At 34.7% G+C, this 16,461-nt stretch overlaps 2 protein-coding genes and 1 pseudogene across 3 annotated transcripts; all 3 read right to left on the bottom strand.

The window, feature by feature from the left end:
• Positions 1-2,942: 2,942 nt before the first annotated feature.
• Positions 2,943-4,685, bottom strand: LOC114162740 (F-box protein At5g49610-like). The gene has a single exon (XM_028046704.2). The coding sequence runs from the start codon at positions 4,391-4,393 to the stop codon at positions 3,086-3,088; it is 1,308 nt and encodes a 435-aa protein (XP_027902505.1). The 5' UTR covers positions 4,394-4,685; the 3' UTR covers positions 2,943-3,085.
• A 1,111-nt stretch (positions 4,686-5,796) lies between these two features.
• On the bottom strand, positions 5,797-8,257 carry LOC114162700 (uncharacterized; annotated as a pseudogene). The gene is made up of 3 exons (XR_014984591.1): positions 6,877-8,257; positions 6,390-6,789; positions 5,797-6,319 (listed from the first exon to the last, which is right to left on the bottom strand). The product of XR_014984591.1 is annotated as an uncharacterized LOC114162700 (transcript).
• Positions 8,258-9,277: 1,020 nt separating this feature from the next.
• Positions 9,278-15,847, bottom strand: LOC114162698 (uncharacterized). Its single transcript, XM_028046657.2, has 8 exons — positions 15,499-15,847; positions 15,270-15,410; positions 14,624-14,851; positions 13,469-13,676; positions 12,796-12,932; positions 12,320-12,400; positions 10,535-10,601; positions 9,278-10,395 (listed from the first exon to the last, which is right to left on the bottom strand). Exons 1-8 carry the CDS (start codon positions 15,768-15,770, stop codon positions 10,096-10,098), a joined length of 1,434 nt encoding a protein of 477 aa, XP_027902458.1. The 5' UTR covers positions 15,771-15,847; the 3' UTR covers positions 9,278-10,095.
• Positions 15,848-16,461: the final 614 nt, after the last annotated feature.

The raw sequence follows: 16,461 nt of genomic DNA, 5'->3' as shown, positions 1-16,461 counted from the left end.
CTCTCAACTCTCTCTCTCTCTCTCTTTTTCTTTTCTCTCAACACTCATTTTTTCTCTCTCTCAACTCTCTAGATCAAACCTAGCTCTTGATACCACTTTGTTAGAGGAAGAGGTGATATTTAGAAGAGAGAACTCAAATTTCCTTGATTGAAAATGCCAAGTACAACGAGGTATTTATAGGAGCTAATGGAGAGATCTAGACTCATTTCTAGGAGCTTCTCTAATTAATGCTCCACTATGGAATTTTCTACATCTTTCATTAATTAGGACATTCTAGAATTTCTAGACCTTACTTAGGAAAACTAAGAGACTTCTAGATAATTCTTTATTTCAAATTACAATTAACAAGTACTACTTCACTTTTTGAAAAAAGAAAAAAAGAGACCGGCTCGATGGAGGATGACTTCATCTTTAATATCGTCCTCCACCATGACGACTTGACCCTATTTTATAAAAAAAAATTCAACTGACCTATTTTTACAAATTTAAATTCAAATCGACCCTAAAATAATAATAAAAAAAAGCCTCCTGTGGATAAATTCAGTTATTAATTTTATGAAAAGATCGACATGAACCCTTTTGTTAGCTGCAACTCATTGTCTTCAATTACTACAATTGACCGTCACTCTATTATAGCTGACAGTTTTTTCTTCAGGTGGGGCTATAATTAATTGGCTTTGTCAGTTTCAATTTCGTTAAATCTTATAAAGTTATGCAAAAAGTGCATATGTTAATGAAAACGACATAACCAAAGTGTTATAATATTCAGTTACCTTCAATAAAATTCTTGCTCTTGATGTTATAATGACTTTTGACATAATCAAACTTAGAATAATTCTGGTCATCATTTCACTGTATACCTTTTCTTATATTAAAATAAGTTCAAGAGAACATCATGTCTTATCAGTTATATATTCACACTCAAGACCACTTTGTAATTGAAATTTTTAAATTAAAAACAAATTATTGTGATATTTTTTTTCTCAATTCACAACCCACTGACATGAAATATGTTTTTTTTTTCTTTAGATAATCTAAACATATATTTTATTAAAGATTACAAATTTATGCAACTCACGTACTCTTATAAATTTAAACAACTCATGTATTGTGATTATTTCCTCTCTTCTCTAATTTTTCTTTTTGCCGCTTTTACATTTAAGAATATGACATCAATTGGTGCACACCATTTGATCACATAAGAATTTCCGAAGATTGGATCGGAGGTGGCCCAACAACAAAATCGAAAGCAGCCCAAACATTGGAGGAACAAAGGCCCGATTTAACAAATTATCGGTTACATTGACCATAATAATTATGAAAAAAAGGAGTTGAAAAAGAATGTACATCTCTCACTAAGCCAAATTAAGATTATTTTAACATAAGTTGGAGTGCCAAATTATTTCTTGTTTTCCATTCTGATTTGATCAAGAAACCTTCCGACCACTGTCATGAATGGGAACTGTGCAATTGTACTTTTTGTTTTCCAAATGAAACTATAGACATAAGTGGTTGTACGAGTCCAGATTTTCATCAATTTTTTTATATTATCTTTACGAGATATTAAAAATACATTATGTTAATATTTTAAATATTTTTTTAATATATTTAAAATTTTTAAAATTAATGACCATCAAAATATTTTGAAAACACAATTAAATAATAACACAACAAATTCAGTAGATAATCTAAATGTGTGGTTGTACCTTGTATGTTCCCAACTTGTGGTCTTTTTATTTTTTTCTACTATCAATAGTTTTAGGATCTTGGTAACAGGATCTTGGTAACATGAGTTTGACCACTTCACCATTTTAGGTTCTTGTATGTTCTCAAAACTAAGGATTCTACCAAGTTGTCGTGACAATCCCTATTTTAACATCTTTAGGAGCTCATACACAGTTTAAGGATTTCACAACTAATAAAAAAGAAGTCCATTTGGGTTAATAAATGAGAGGGGCATCATTGTTTTCACATCCAATCAATTTTTACAATACACTTCACATCCATTATTTTATATTTTAATCTCTTTCTTTTTTACAAATGTAAAATTTAATTTTTTTTAATAATCAAAATACTCTTAAAGATGAGTCCGTAGAATTTGTGTTACAAAGATGCATCAATACTTTAATATTAATCACATGTTTAATATTTTAGGATATTTTACTGATATTTAACAATAAAATATTTAATCTATAAAATAGTAATAATTTTATTATAATAATAATTTATAATTTTTTATTTTGACAATATTTAATATATATGATTTTAATTTGGATTCACACAAAAATATTTATATAGTTTTCAAATTTTAAGAATTTCTGTATATTTTTTAATATACTGATATCATGTATTGTATTCTATTATTTTTAGAATAAATGTATCGATTTATCAAATACGTATCGTATTCGATAGGCGTATTTGTGCATGATAAATTATCAATAGTATAAAATAACATTTTCCTTGTTACAGCAATGGAAAAGACTACTTAAAACCAAGATATTTGCACGTCATTTTTAAAGATACATTTATTTAACAACTCCTTTCATTAAAATTAAAATAATGATAATAAATTTTTAAAACTTATTATGTTATTTGTTTTTATCCATACCAATAATTTTTTTAATCACCTTAAATATCGTATTTGTATTTTAAAATGTTATCCTTTAATAAAAAAATGTAATTGTCTTAAATATAAGTCTGACTTCTCATAAAAAATAATTGTCTAATTTATCAACTTAAAATAACATAACATTTTTTTTAATTAAATCATTCATTGGAATTACTTTTGTAAATTGTATTATCTAAATTAAAAGATAAGCATGGAGTTATTTCCGCTGGATTTAATAAAGGAAGTGATTAGTAGTGGATATTGAAAAGAAACTGTCAATATATAATTATATTAAATATAGTTCACAAGAATTCAACAAGTTTAACATGTGACATTAATTTCCCAAGAATTTAACAAGGTAATAACCCTAGTTCTTTATTTACATACAAACACAAGATTTTTGTGAATCTAAGTTACACTTCTGGTCTGAATGAACAAGAATGGCATAATATATACAAGTTCCAACACAAGAAAAAGCTACAGAGAAGGATCAACCAATGAGGGTGGTGAAGGAATCGGAGTTGGCCACCAGGGGAGCAAAACTGGGATCACCGGATAAAACAGCAAGGAGAGACCACCGTATTTGCAAACCCTAAACCTACGAGTTAACAAATTGCAGCAAATGATGTTATCACCAAACTTCAGAAACACACTGTCCTTAACATAGGGATGAAAAGCCAGAATCCTACTGCAACCCCTCACATATTCAACCTCCAAGGCTTTCAACTCTTGAAACATTGGCCCAATAATCTCAGGGAGACAAAACTCATGCACCAGTTCCCACCTTCTTTCTTCTCCCTTCTCACAATATTGCAGATCCCAAACTCTCCCACTGTAAGCTTCAAAGGCACTAGAGGGTGATATAGGGAACTCAGATAACTGCAACTTTCCGCAACAAACCCCAAGGCACCCTCTATACGCTTCGCCAAACCCACGGGGAAGTTCAATCACAGAACCCACACATTCTTCATCATAAGGGTCATACACAAGGACCTTCCCTCCACCCATGAAGTACAACTTCCCTTCATGCTCAACGCTCGATGACGTCAGAAAAAACCCGCACGCAAACCCCTGCGGACACGACACCAGAAACCGCTTCCATTTCCCTGTCTCGGAAGAGAAAACCTCAACATCAAACGCAAGCCTCGTGTCGCTGAACGCAGGGATGCGAACCACCCTGAACCTGCGTTCGGAAGTGGGAACGATAGATACGCCGGAGTTTTCGTTTGCAGGGTAGTAATAAGGGTCGCACATGAAACCCACGAGAACCCCAGCGTGGTCACAGAGAGTTGGAGCAGAAGGGAGTTTCAATGAATCCTTTGTGAGTGGGTTACGTACGTGGTACACGCATTTGTGACGTGGACGAGGGTTTCCGTATACGAGTAAACCGTTGGAACATGCAAAAACGAACTTTAACACAGAGCGTAGTTGTGGTACAATGTTGGCAGGTTCGAAATCTGAGCCTAGGGATGTTAGAGAGAGGTGGTTTTCGAGAGAGCCAAGTTGGAGAGAGGGTAAGTTTGGTGCTATGACGAGGGCATTGTATGGCTTTAGAATGAAACTGGGTTGATCAGGGTCTTCTCCTTGGGATTGCATTTTCTGGAAGAGGGTGTGTTGGTGAGTGAGATATAGGGAATGGAAATTGGGATTGGAAATGAGTGTGAGCCAATGCTTTGAAACGCTCTTGCATGAGAAAAGGGATTTGCATGGGAGTTTGCAGAAGATTTCGGTGAGGGAATCGTCGAAGAGATTGTTGATGGTGGTATTGGATTTGGTAGCAGCCATGGATATGATGGCTGATCTCGAGGGAAGAACATGAGAAGAGCTAAATTGATTGATGATGAGGATTTGGAAATTTTGAGACTATAAAGTTTTCTAAATTTGTTACTGTCCCTTCAGCCAAAATTATTTATGGTGCTGATTTGCAGGAGAAATGGTGGTTTTAAAAAGGTGGTTTTAGAATTAGATTTGCCTAAATATCACGGAAAACGATGGATTTGTAAACCATTTTTAGATTATGTGTAGATTTATGCACTTTGTCTTGGATACTTGTGTTTGATATCATATCAGCGATTTACACGGACAAGTCTACGTATCTTTGTTGTGAAAATATATATAAAAAAGGTACCTTTATAACCATTGTTATATAAGGGATTAAATTGTTAAAATTGGATTACTAATTTTGAAGTGCAAATCATTCTTGCTTTTGGTAAGAACATTTACTGACCATGGACACCACTCATATTTTATGGTTAAGTTGGAATAAATCTCTTCTTTATGAAATGATGGGATAGAGCTTTCAAAGACAGTGACAATTTCAAAAGATATACGAAGAATCTAATTTAAAAGAAGGATGAAACAGTACAGAATGAAATTGTAGTCATAGAGTAGTTGAGTGAAGAGATAATTCAACAACTGGGTAGAGACCAAGAGCTTGTCCAATAACAGCATTGAAGTGACCTCCAACTACACATATTGGAAACGATCGACGAAACGCAGTCCTCAATACTTCAAACATGTCATTGAATCCCAAATCCAACTAATCAATATAGCTCTGCTTTCTCTTCTCTATAAGATCGACAATTCTTTCCCTTCTCTGATACCAAAAAACAATCAACTGAGTTTGTCATGCAACAACACAAATGCTCATTGCAAAGAAAAAGAATCCAAACAACCAAGGGTAACTATTGTTTCCTACATTATGGAAGTTTGGCTCCCACGCAAAGTTACCGTCAAAGACCATTCTTTCACTCGCGATGGTTGTCATTCTTCCTTCTAAATGGAAGTGCCTAAGCATTAAAAGATATGAGAGATAGACCAACCCGAACGAACACCTAAAGGCCTACAAGACACGATCAACCTTTATTTTTTAAATAATGTTGTTATTCATTGTAGAATTTTTCCAAGCACACTCAAAGGAACGAGTCTTGCAGTTGTATTATAAGTTATCACCAAACTCAATTTGTTTCAAACTTTTTACACAAGTTTAAAGCGCAGTTCATTGTTAGCCAACCAGATCTGGCTCTAGTTTTATGTTCCTAGCAAGGTTATCAAACTCGAGAGTCTATGTAGACTCGTGAGAGCTTCATAGACTCGACTCGCAGACTCGACTCATACACTCGTAAGAGTCTACTTCATCTGAAAAGTTATATATAGTACCATACAAATTCAAAATTTCATCACCATAATTAATGCAAAAAGTAAATAATAGTTCAATAATTCTAAAATAACTTAGTTCAACACACATCCCTAGTTATATAAGTTAAAAGTACACCAAATACATAAGTTAATACAAATCACAGCATAAATAACTTCAAATTTATGGCTCCAATCCTCTAATTATATCATCTCCAACATCATCTTCTTCTTCATCATCTTCTCCATTACCATCAAGCTCTTCCTCAGATGATAAGTGTGCATCATCAACATTGGCATCAAAAACTATATTATCAAGATCAAATGCTTCTAAAGTAGGATCAACTAACTTGGCCCAACTATGTCAACATTTCCCTCGTCACCTTCACCTTGAACAAGCTCAAACCCAACATTATCTCCATCTCCCGTTATCCATTCATCATCAGACTCAATATCATCAAATGGGAGAGCAACCGTTTTCCTAATTTGTTTACTTTTGAGCTTCAAGTTGTACATGACATAAACCAAGTCATTCATCTTTTTTTGATGCAAACGGTTTCTTCATTTTGTGTGCACCTATAAAAAAATATGAATGTTTACAAGCCAAAAATTAGAAACAAAAAATAACTTAACAAAGTTGACTTACCATTTCAAATGAGCTCCAATTACGCTCACACCCATAAGAACTGCAAGTTAAGTTCAAAACTCGAATAGCAAATCGCTTCAACTTTGGAGTTCCATCTCCAAACATCTCCCACCATTCTCCAGGAAGCATAACTTTCCTACAATCTTTTGCATTTTCCATTGAGAAAAGTCCTTTTGCAAAATGAAACTCTATAAGCTGCAAATTAATTTTTTTCCTTTCTGCAACATCCTTGACCAATCTTTTCATGCATTCATACAACCCTTCATTTACCTCAACATCATCATTTCTAAAATTAGGTTCATAGTGCATGTGAGGGTTAAGGTAATATGCAGCCGCATGCAAAGGTCTATGAAGTTGATTATTCCACCTCTCATCAATTATGTTCCAAACCGGTTCATAACTACAATTATGCAATCATGCAATGTTAGAAATAATTACACAAAATATGGATTGACAATTTAAAAGAGATAAGGTATATAAATATTACCTTTTCTTAATATTATTGAAGTTAAATTTGATCTTCTCTTTTGCAGAATCCATTTCTTCATAAATGAATCCCATTGCGGATTTTACATCTGAATCCACTAGTCGAAGGATCACCATCAAAGGAGCAGCAACTTTGAGACAAGTGGTTACATTCTTCCAGAATCGGCTATCTAATACCACATGCTCAATTTTTCTCCCTTCTATTGAAGTTCCAAATTTGCTTGATTTCCACTCATTAGAGCTAAAGAAGCTCATTAATGATGCTTTCAATTCATGGAGACATGCAAGAGTTAAATAAGATGTGGCAAATCTAGTCATACTTGGCCTTATCAAGTCTCTACCTTTGGTGAACTTCTTCAGCATGCTAATTAGCATTGCTCTACCATAAATGTAGGTAGTGATTCTTCTCCCCTTCTTAATAGTAATTTGATGGACCTTTAAATGTTTCTCAAAATCTTCAAAGATTAAATCAATGCAATGGGCAGCACATGGAGACCAATACAAATGCTCCCGTTTTTTCATCAATAACTCCCCAGCTGCCTTGAAATTTGCAGCATTATCAGTAACCACTTGAACCACATTCTCCTCTCCAACAAATTCCACTACATCATCCAACATTTTAAACACTTTATCTGCAATTTTTGAGATATCTGATGTATCCAATGAATAAAGAAACACGGTCCCTTTAGGACTATTCACTAGAAAGTTACAAATTGAACGTCTTTTCTTATCAGTCCACCCATCAGACATGATTGTGCAACTGGTTCTTTTCCACTCCTCCTTAAACTCTTTTAAAATCAAGACCCATTTCAGCAGTACTGTGCCACCCATTTCAATTTTAACACTTTTAAAATAATCTCTGTAACCCATTTCTTCAAATGAAAATATAAAATGTGAACTGCGAAATCAGAAAATCCATTTGCGAAGACCCGCTTACCACTAAACTACGGACGCAGAGATCGGAGCAGCTGGTCGGAGGTCGCAAGCTTGGTCGGAGGTCACGAGGCTTGGTCGGAGGTCGCAAGGTTGGTCAGAGGTCGCGAGGCTCGTCGGAGGTCGCGAGGGGAGGTCGCGAGGCTGGTCGGAGGTCGCAAGGTTGGTCGGACGGAGGTCGCAAGGCTACAATCGAGGTCGTGAGGTTGCGAAAATGTCGACGCTTTCACCTTCGAATGTCGTCGGGGCTGCTTCGATCTTTGCTTCTTTTTCGATTAGGGTTTGCGGGGTCTGCGGTTTGGGCTTCAATCAGTGATTTCAGATGAGTATTCAATTTCTGATGTTGGGGCTTTTTTTGGGTTTAAAATCTGCATAGGAGCGACATATTTTCATGTCGTTTTGTCTCCCATTACAAACTCGGTGACTCGTTTCGAACTCGCGAGTCTGTTACGAGTCCACTACGAGTCTGAAAAAAAAACGAATTTATGAGCGAGTTAACTCGTGAACAGTACACTGACTCGCAGACTCGTACGGGTTTACAAGTCAACCCGCGAGTTCGATAACCATGATTCCTAGACAATAGGGAGAAAGCGAACATATTTAAGAAAGAATATTATATTATAATTTTCATTTTTTTTATTTCAATTTTTTTACTTTTTGACGTGATTTAGTATAAATAATTGATTATTTTTTAAAAAAGATAATAATACATTAATCAATTACTCATACTAAACTACATAAAAAATGAAAAATGAAAATAAAAAAGTGAGAGTCTTAATATCATTATCCTTTTAACGATATACAAATATAGGGACAGATTCATAACAAGTCTCTCACAATACCAAACCTTTATCAAGTAGTAGCCAACGCCATTAATGAAGAAGTATTCGTTCGATAAATTATAAAATGTAAGTATTTCTCAACCATGATAGTGTGAAGGTTATACATCTATTATTTACGATTTGAAGAACTGGCAACGACTGTATCTCAAAAGTGAAAAATTACATAATTGTTTTAAACCTTTGTTCTTATATAAAAAGAAAATCATGCATAATTTGTTACATGATGATTATCTCGTCATGATTGGAGAAATTGAGTTGGATAATTACAATATTTGTCAAGGAAGTGTGACAACAAAGTATAGAAGTATTAATATTCATAATTAACAGTTAGGTGCATGAAATTGTTATCCTACCTAGTATTTCAATTGTTGTTTTAATTAGTCTCCTGGGCATTGAAGATCCATCTCGAAAGTGAAAGTGTAAATATTATGTATAGAGAGAGAACGCAGAAAATTTGAAATCCTACAAATCCCAAGTTTACCTTGTGTCGTTTACAGGGCAAAGTTATACTACCATGTTGGTTGCAACGTGTGGGTACCTGACTAGTAAATTTATAAGAGAATATACTGTTTTAAAATAAAACTACTTGACAAAATACCAAAGAATACAAATTATAAGAAGCAAAAGTACATTCGAATCTAAATTATAACATTATACTTAAAAAAGATATAGATAATCCACATATACATTTTTAAGTTGAGAAAGGGAAGGACCTGATTCTACACCTATGTTGCCACCCTCCACTGCTTCAAATAAATAATCCTTTATACTTCTCAACTCAATACAAAATGTGAGAAACTTTAAGCAGCCAATACCATGTCAATAACCAAAATAAAACATTCCCTACCACAAGTACCTTCTGAATGACAAGGATCCACTTGAACCCACCAACAAAACACAAATAATCAATATACTCCCTTCTTTCCAAAATAAGTGACGTATAAGGTGTTCTACAAATATTAAGAAAACTAATAAATAAATAAGTTGAACAAATTTCCTAATTTATCCTTATAATTTATAATTTATTCTGTGATAAAGACTATTTCCATATTCATAATTTATAAGGGGAAAATAGAATAAAATATTGAATGTTTATTAAAATCCTAAATTGGGACTGGTAGAAAAAATTACTGAATTAACACGTCACTTATTTTGGTATGAAGAGAATACTTTCTAACACACTCTTTTCAATACATTATTATTGAGTAAAAATCACATGAGTTCCGATAAATGATATGGGTCTTCCCTAATTTAAAGAATTTAATTTATTATTCAGGAACACATGAATTATACCCAATAATAAACAATGTGTTGTGAATGATGCGTTAGAATGTGGATTTACTGGATCACAATTAAGGTTGGAGGCCACCAGTGAAATTTTGAAAGCAAAATCAAGTCAGGGCGATTTTTCAAGATAAAAAACCCTGTTGGGCTAGCACTTTCACCTACCTATCTTTGCATCGCGGGGTTTCACATGGAGGAGGAGGTACCCCAAATACCCAATCAAGGACATTCAAGTATTTGGATTTAAACACTTCCCTTTCCTCTGCATAACAATGCATTATGATGGCTGTTGACAAGCTGAAAACCACCACATCAGCCCTCTTGATCCTTCTTGATTGTGGCAGATATCCTGCATCAGCTACACATGTAAAGAAACTCTCAATCGCCCGGGCAAGGCAGTATAATGATATTTCCATTCGCCTGCTTTTCTTCTCAATGGCCAATGCAATGCCAGTTGGAAACTGCACGAGAATGCAAACTTCAACTTTGACAAATAAATTGCTATAATGCAATTGAAATTACATACTGTCTCCAAGAAATAATACAATTAGAAATAACTTAAATCAATAATAAAAAAAATGTATGCAGTTAGTAACATACCGTTCCCATGGCCACCATTGGAATGTTACATCTTTTGAAAATCCTAAAAAGAAAGCATGTCCACATCCTGAAGAACAGAGTCATTTGTACATGTCTGTCAGTTTTAAGTTTATGAAAAAGACATGTTTAAGTAACTAATGTGCCCAAGCAAACAAGAATAAGAAAAAGAAAAGGCTAGTAAATGCATATCTCATGCGCCATCTAATGCAAAAGCTTGAGCTATTTACCACAGAATCATGAATGATACAAAGACCTAATTGTTTGAATCGTGGATGATACAGAGACCCACTTACCTTCGCTGAAATTCAACTTTTTATTAGAGATATAGCAACAAGGATGAACATTTTAGACCACTTGATTATAGAGGATTTGATAAAATATTAGAAATGAACTCTAAAAGCTATTTTAAGGAAGGAAGCTTGTCGAAATCTTACTATAAGAAGTATTTTAACCATATTATAAATGTACACTTAATGCTGGGCTATCAGCAATTAATAGGTCATTAGATGGTTCATAACATGGTATCAATCATGAACCATTTGAGAAAGAACCACAATGAGTTAAGATCCATTGCAAGATACGGAATTTGAGTCTCACATTGGACATATGGGATTCTAATGTGGTTCATAAGGCTTTGGGCTCCTATACTACAACCGCAGCTTGCTTTTCTAGTGTGGTTTCCTCAAGATTCTTATCCTCTAGTATCAAAGCCTTCACCCAAGTCTCTCAACTGCAATCGAGCAGTAGGGGTGGTGACACCAGCATTGAAGTGTTTGCCTGGGACTGGTGCAGAGCAAGCCCATGTGATTGTTGAGGCTGGAGAGCATGGTGGGAGTGCTAGGATCCAATTGCTACGTATTGGACGTAATGGTTTTACTTTTACAAAACTTCTCTAATAGCACAGACAAAAACAGATGAACATAAGAAATATAAGTATTTAAAACCAGGTGTTCTCATTTCATCTCTCAACAGAACCATATAACTTGAATTGAAGCTGGTGTAGAAATTCTTCTGAATAAAATCAATGGAGAAACTCTCATTTTAATTAGATACTGGTATCTGTTTCACCATTATACAGCTGAATCTGTTTGTTTTATCAGAACTACATACAGATCCTTTAATTAATCAGTAATTGTATTCAAAATAAACTTATCAATTCAACTAACACTTTTATGCGACCATATTGACCCTCATATCTAGAGGTGGCAAAACATGTTGCCCTGCCCGGCCCATATTCTAAATGGACTGCATATTTAGGTTCAAACTGGCCTTATGTCAGGCCAATGGACCACCATTTTGACCCATTTAAAAAGTTAAAAAAATAGTTCTATATAAACAAATTAAAAATAAAATGTATTTTTAAAATTTAGGTCATATTAATGAAATTAATTTTAAATTTAGATTTAATAATGTGATATATAAATATAAATTGTAACACGAGTACACGTTTTAATAGACTTTTTTAATATTCTTACTATAATAATTTTATTTTTTTGAAGTATAATTATTATTTTAGAAAACAAGCTGGACCATAACTATGGTTTAGGCAAAACTATGGCCCGATTTAATTTAGGCCACAAACTGGACTAACCCATTTTCTGGGCTTTTCAGGTCTGTCCATCGGGGCAAACGCAATATGACAGCTCTACTTATATTATATCCCACATGGAAGCATGTTATTTCATTTTTCAACATGATTGGAAATATCAAACTCAACTAGCAAATTTAGTAGTAAGACAACCAGTAACAATATAGTAGTGCTAGAACAAACTTTCTGATGCTTACCAAGCAGAAGCACAATACACAGACAGAAACAAGCTTGATCTCGCTGTGCCCAAAAGACCCTTGGTTAATATTGTGCTAGGCCTGCACATTTTAACAATGGGAATAAGAGATGATCTGTATAACCAAGTGACACAGTATGATCTTTATATTGTGGCAATAGACAACACCCTCTTTTGAACTACCATTATTGACTTGGAAGTCACACATTTCTTCTCATTTAATGCCTCTCTATCTGATTTTGTAGTTTTCAATATATTTCAACCATAATGAAGGGTGTTGCTAGCACTCCGTTTTCATGAGAAAAAACAGCACATATGCTACTGATAATATACACACTTCAAAAAGCTACTATCTACAATAAAACTTATCATAGCTCTCATAGAAATTTAATCCTGATATAATATGTTTTGCAAAAGTACCGCATAGAATCAGGCGAAGAGTAAATCGGTTGCAGTGTATTCCTTTTAGATCATCACCTTTCTAAAAGTCCTTTTCTATGAACTATAAGTGCAGGTATCAGATAAACTGGAAGATAAACAGGTAGTGCTCTTTGGTAAGCTTGAAGGAGAAAAGTGAAGATATGTCCAGTGCATGATTGATTCCCATGTACAATCTGCAAAATATCATTGATTTTAAATGCCAGAAGAGACAGAAATCACAATTTCTATCCTGGCTAACAATTAGATTTTGAACAGATCTAGATGACATGGTTCAAAGTGAGATTCCAGAATGCATGGCTCAAAATAACGCTTCAGGTGACAGGAAGGTAAAGTTGAACACAACCCAGAAGAAAAAAATCAATATAATTAGTCACATTAAACTCGATGTGCATTTTTTATAGGGCCTAGAAGAGAAGAGAAAAGAAAAACTATATATTTTTGCCAACGTGAAGACATTTATTAAATCCAGTTCACTTTGTATTTCACAAATTAAATGAGTTAGCATTTGTCGTAAGAGCCAGAATTCCTACAATTCAATCTCAATGAAGAAATTGAAATTACTGTTATGGTGCAATCAAATTCAACGACAAATTTCCTCATGAACATAATGCTCAAAAACTGTGTTTTCTTTATTTATTTGCTGCAGGCTAATTAAAATATCGATAGAGAAAAAAAAAAAGGAAAAATCACAGTATTCAGTATTTCATACCGAGCATGGGACTTTCATATCTGGTTTTAATTTCACATTGACACCCATGGTCTTGTAGTATTTCTCAATTGCACCCAAATTAGTGAAAGGCTTGCCACTCGCTATATCTTTTACACCTTGTAAGATAACTGGATCCTTTCCACCATGCTTATTGAGAAAGGATTTATATGAAGCTGGTAAACTGTCTTGCTTTAATATATAAGCAGACCTGAAACCAAAATTTTCCATTATCATTCATTATTAGAACACAAAAGTAGGGAGAGGGCAAGAGGGATACAAAGAGTCTAATTTCCAGAAGCATGGCTCAGAAAAGAAACTATCAAGGGTATCGTAGCTGTAAAATGAAACATCTTCATTCACATCAATTTAAGTGGCATCCAAAGTTTTCTTAGAATATCAAAATTAATGCATCATCGACATAACATAAATCTCAAGGGTTACCAAAGGGAATTTTAAGGTGGGTAACAGATTTATCAGTAAGATTTCTTTTCAGTTCCTTTCATTATTTCTCCTATTTGTCTAATAACATTATATTTACCAGACTATTATGGGGCCACATGTATCATATGGTTTGTAACAAGCATTGTGCACATATATATCCAATTGTAAGACAACCAGACAAGGTAACCCCGGACCTTCAGTCTCTCAGCACAAACCATGGATATCTAGTCACAAAACTGATTACTAGTCACAAACTTTTTTAGCATTAAAATCAAATTCCATATATAGCGAGGGCCCACTGGATTAGCTATTCAGCCCCTCACATTATACAAATTAGTTACTCGGACAGGATCAGGTTTTCCCGGAGTGAGCATATAACCATTTTTATATAATAAAAGTAATGCATCACACTTGGACTTAAGTACATACATGCTTTATCCATGAACTGAACAAAATAACTTGGATCCATCCACACAATCCAGCGACCTTAAACTGTGTTAAGTCATCAAGTCAAACACAGACTATGTTACACAAATCACAAAACTAGGCCATAAAATTTGAAAGACTAGATAACATACTCAAAAAGTGATACTAAGCTAAAAAAAAGAATAAACAGGGATAGTCATTTCATAAAAGTAAGATCAGAACAATTTCCTCAGTAAAAATTAACTAACCAAAAAACATATAGAAAGGGTAATTAACATGATCACATACAATATCTGTGAGGAGGAGAGACACATGAGGAAAATGTCACCGTGCTTCCACGTGAGAGGCTTACAAATTTTTCCAAACCGTTTGCTCTTAATCCCACAACGAGACGCCAAGACAGCAGCACGCATGAGAATGTAAATCGCCAAACTCGTGTGCTGATCTTCTAACCCTGTCAGAAGCATCGAAGACCCGGCCACCGCCCCTGCTACCAGAGCCCTCCACTTGGCAGTCCTGAACCACAACAAAAACCCAATCACCACCACTTCCACTCCACAAAACCAAACAACAACAACTTTAAAGCACAACATACTAAGACCCTGCTTTAAAGAACTTAAAATAGAGGGGAAATAAACGAATAGAACTTTGTTCCATTAATTTAAACCAACTCATGCACTTCATCGTTCATAAAAGTTCTCTGATATAACTTAGCAAAGTACATAAGTAGGATAAATTGATTCCAACTCACCAAAAGTAAGTGCTTATTTGAAACTTTATCCAACCGGAGCTTAATTCAATTACGTGTCTCAAATCACAATTACCAACCACTAACATGCAATACTCGTAACACCGAGTTTTGAATCAGTCCTACAGAGACCTACATCGAAAGAGTGCTACGCGCATTTTAGTGAGAGAGAGAAAGAGAACATGCCTACGGTGACCAGCCAGAGCACCGATAACCTCGTCGGTGGACACGAACGTTCCGGCGAAGGTTCCAAGGAAAAGACCGTATCTCAATGTTTCCTTCAGAGCGGCGACAATTGCATCGCTGTTCGTCACCACAATCCCCTTCCTGAACGAACGAATCGCATAGTTACCGATAAAGCGCTTGAGAGAAAGCTAAGCTGTTATTTATTACTTTTCTTTTTTGGTTTTCTTACCTAGGCGGCTTTTTCCGCGTCAACCGCGCAATGATCGCGAAGATAGCGAGGCCTCCCTTGATGCCGGCGCCGATCGAGAAACCCTTTGCGGACGCAACTAGGATTCTACGGAGCTTCTCCCGCTCGTTTGCCGGGACCGCGTCGACGATATAGCCGAGCGTCGACGATGCCGTGCAAGGAGTGGCCATTTCCGCGTGGTCATTGGCGAAGCCGTTGATTTCTTGCCGGGAGCAGCCAAGGTCTCCGCCGTGGTCGGCGGAAGACGGCACCATTGAAAGTGAAGCAGTGTGTGTGGGGGTGTGGGTATGGGGGGGATTAATTTCAAAGAGTGGAGAGCAAGGATGATAAAGTAAACTACATTTATAGGGTGGCGTAATCTGTTACATGTGTATGGCTCCTACAGCTAGCCATGTTGCAAATTAAATTCCTGTTTTGCTTTCTGTTCAAAAATTACATGGATTTCAAAGTTTTTAAATTTTTAAGAGTTTGAAATCTTTAAAATTTAGTTTTTATTATTTTTAAATATTTTGTTTTAATAAGAATGATAGTTTAATTTTTATTGTTTTATCAAATGTATTCTCTGCATCAACTAAAACACTTTTGAAACCACATGTTGTAACCTAACGATAAGACAAAAAGAATAATAATATGCACAAATAAATGCATATGTACGTCCTTTCACTTTTCAATACTCATTTCCATCCATAATTTTTTAAATTAAGTATATGCAGAAATAAATATATAAATGTATCCGTCCTTTCATTTCTCGATCGGAAATTATATTTAGACATATATTTTAAATTTAATTTTGACATAGTGACGTGTCAATCATTTTTTTATTTAAAAATTTGTTTTTTTTTTTTTTGAAACTAAAACACGTGTCGGAGAAGATGGGGAAGAGGTTCAACAAAGAGAACCCATAGTTTTCTCATTTGGCAGAGAGAACTCCAACTTGAGAGAAGA

This window comes from Vigna unguiculata, chromosome 9, assembly GCF_037176805.1.
Source record: "Vigna unguiculata cultivar grain cowpea cultivar isolate G323 ecotype 2 chromosome 9, ASM3717680v1, whole genome shotgun sequence".
Classification (NCBI taxonomy): domain Eukaryota; kingdom Viridiplantae; phylum Streptophyta; class Magnoliopsida; order Fabales; family Fabaceae; genus Vigna; species Vigna unguiculata.
Note: the sequence above shows the minus strand (reverse complement) of the source record. Positions and strands in the feature narration are given on the sequence as shown.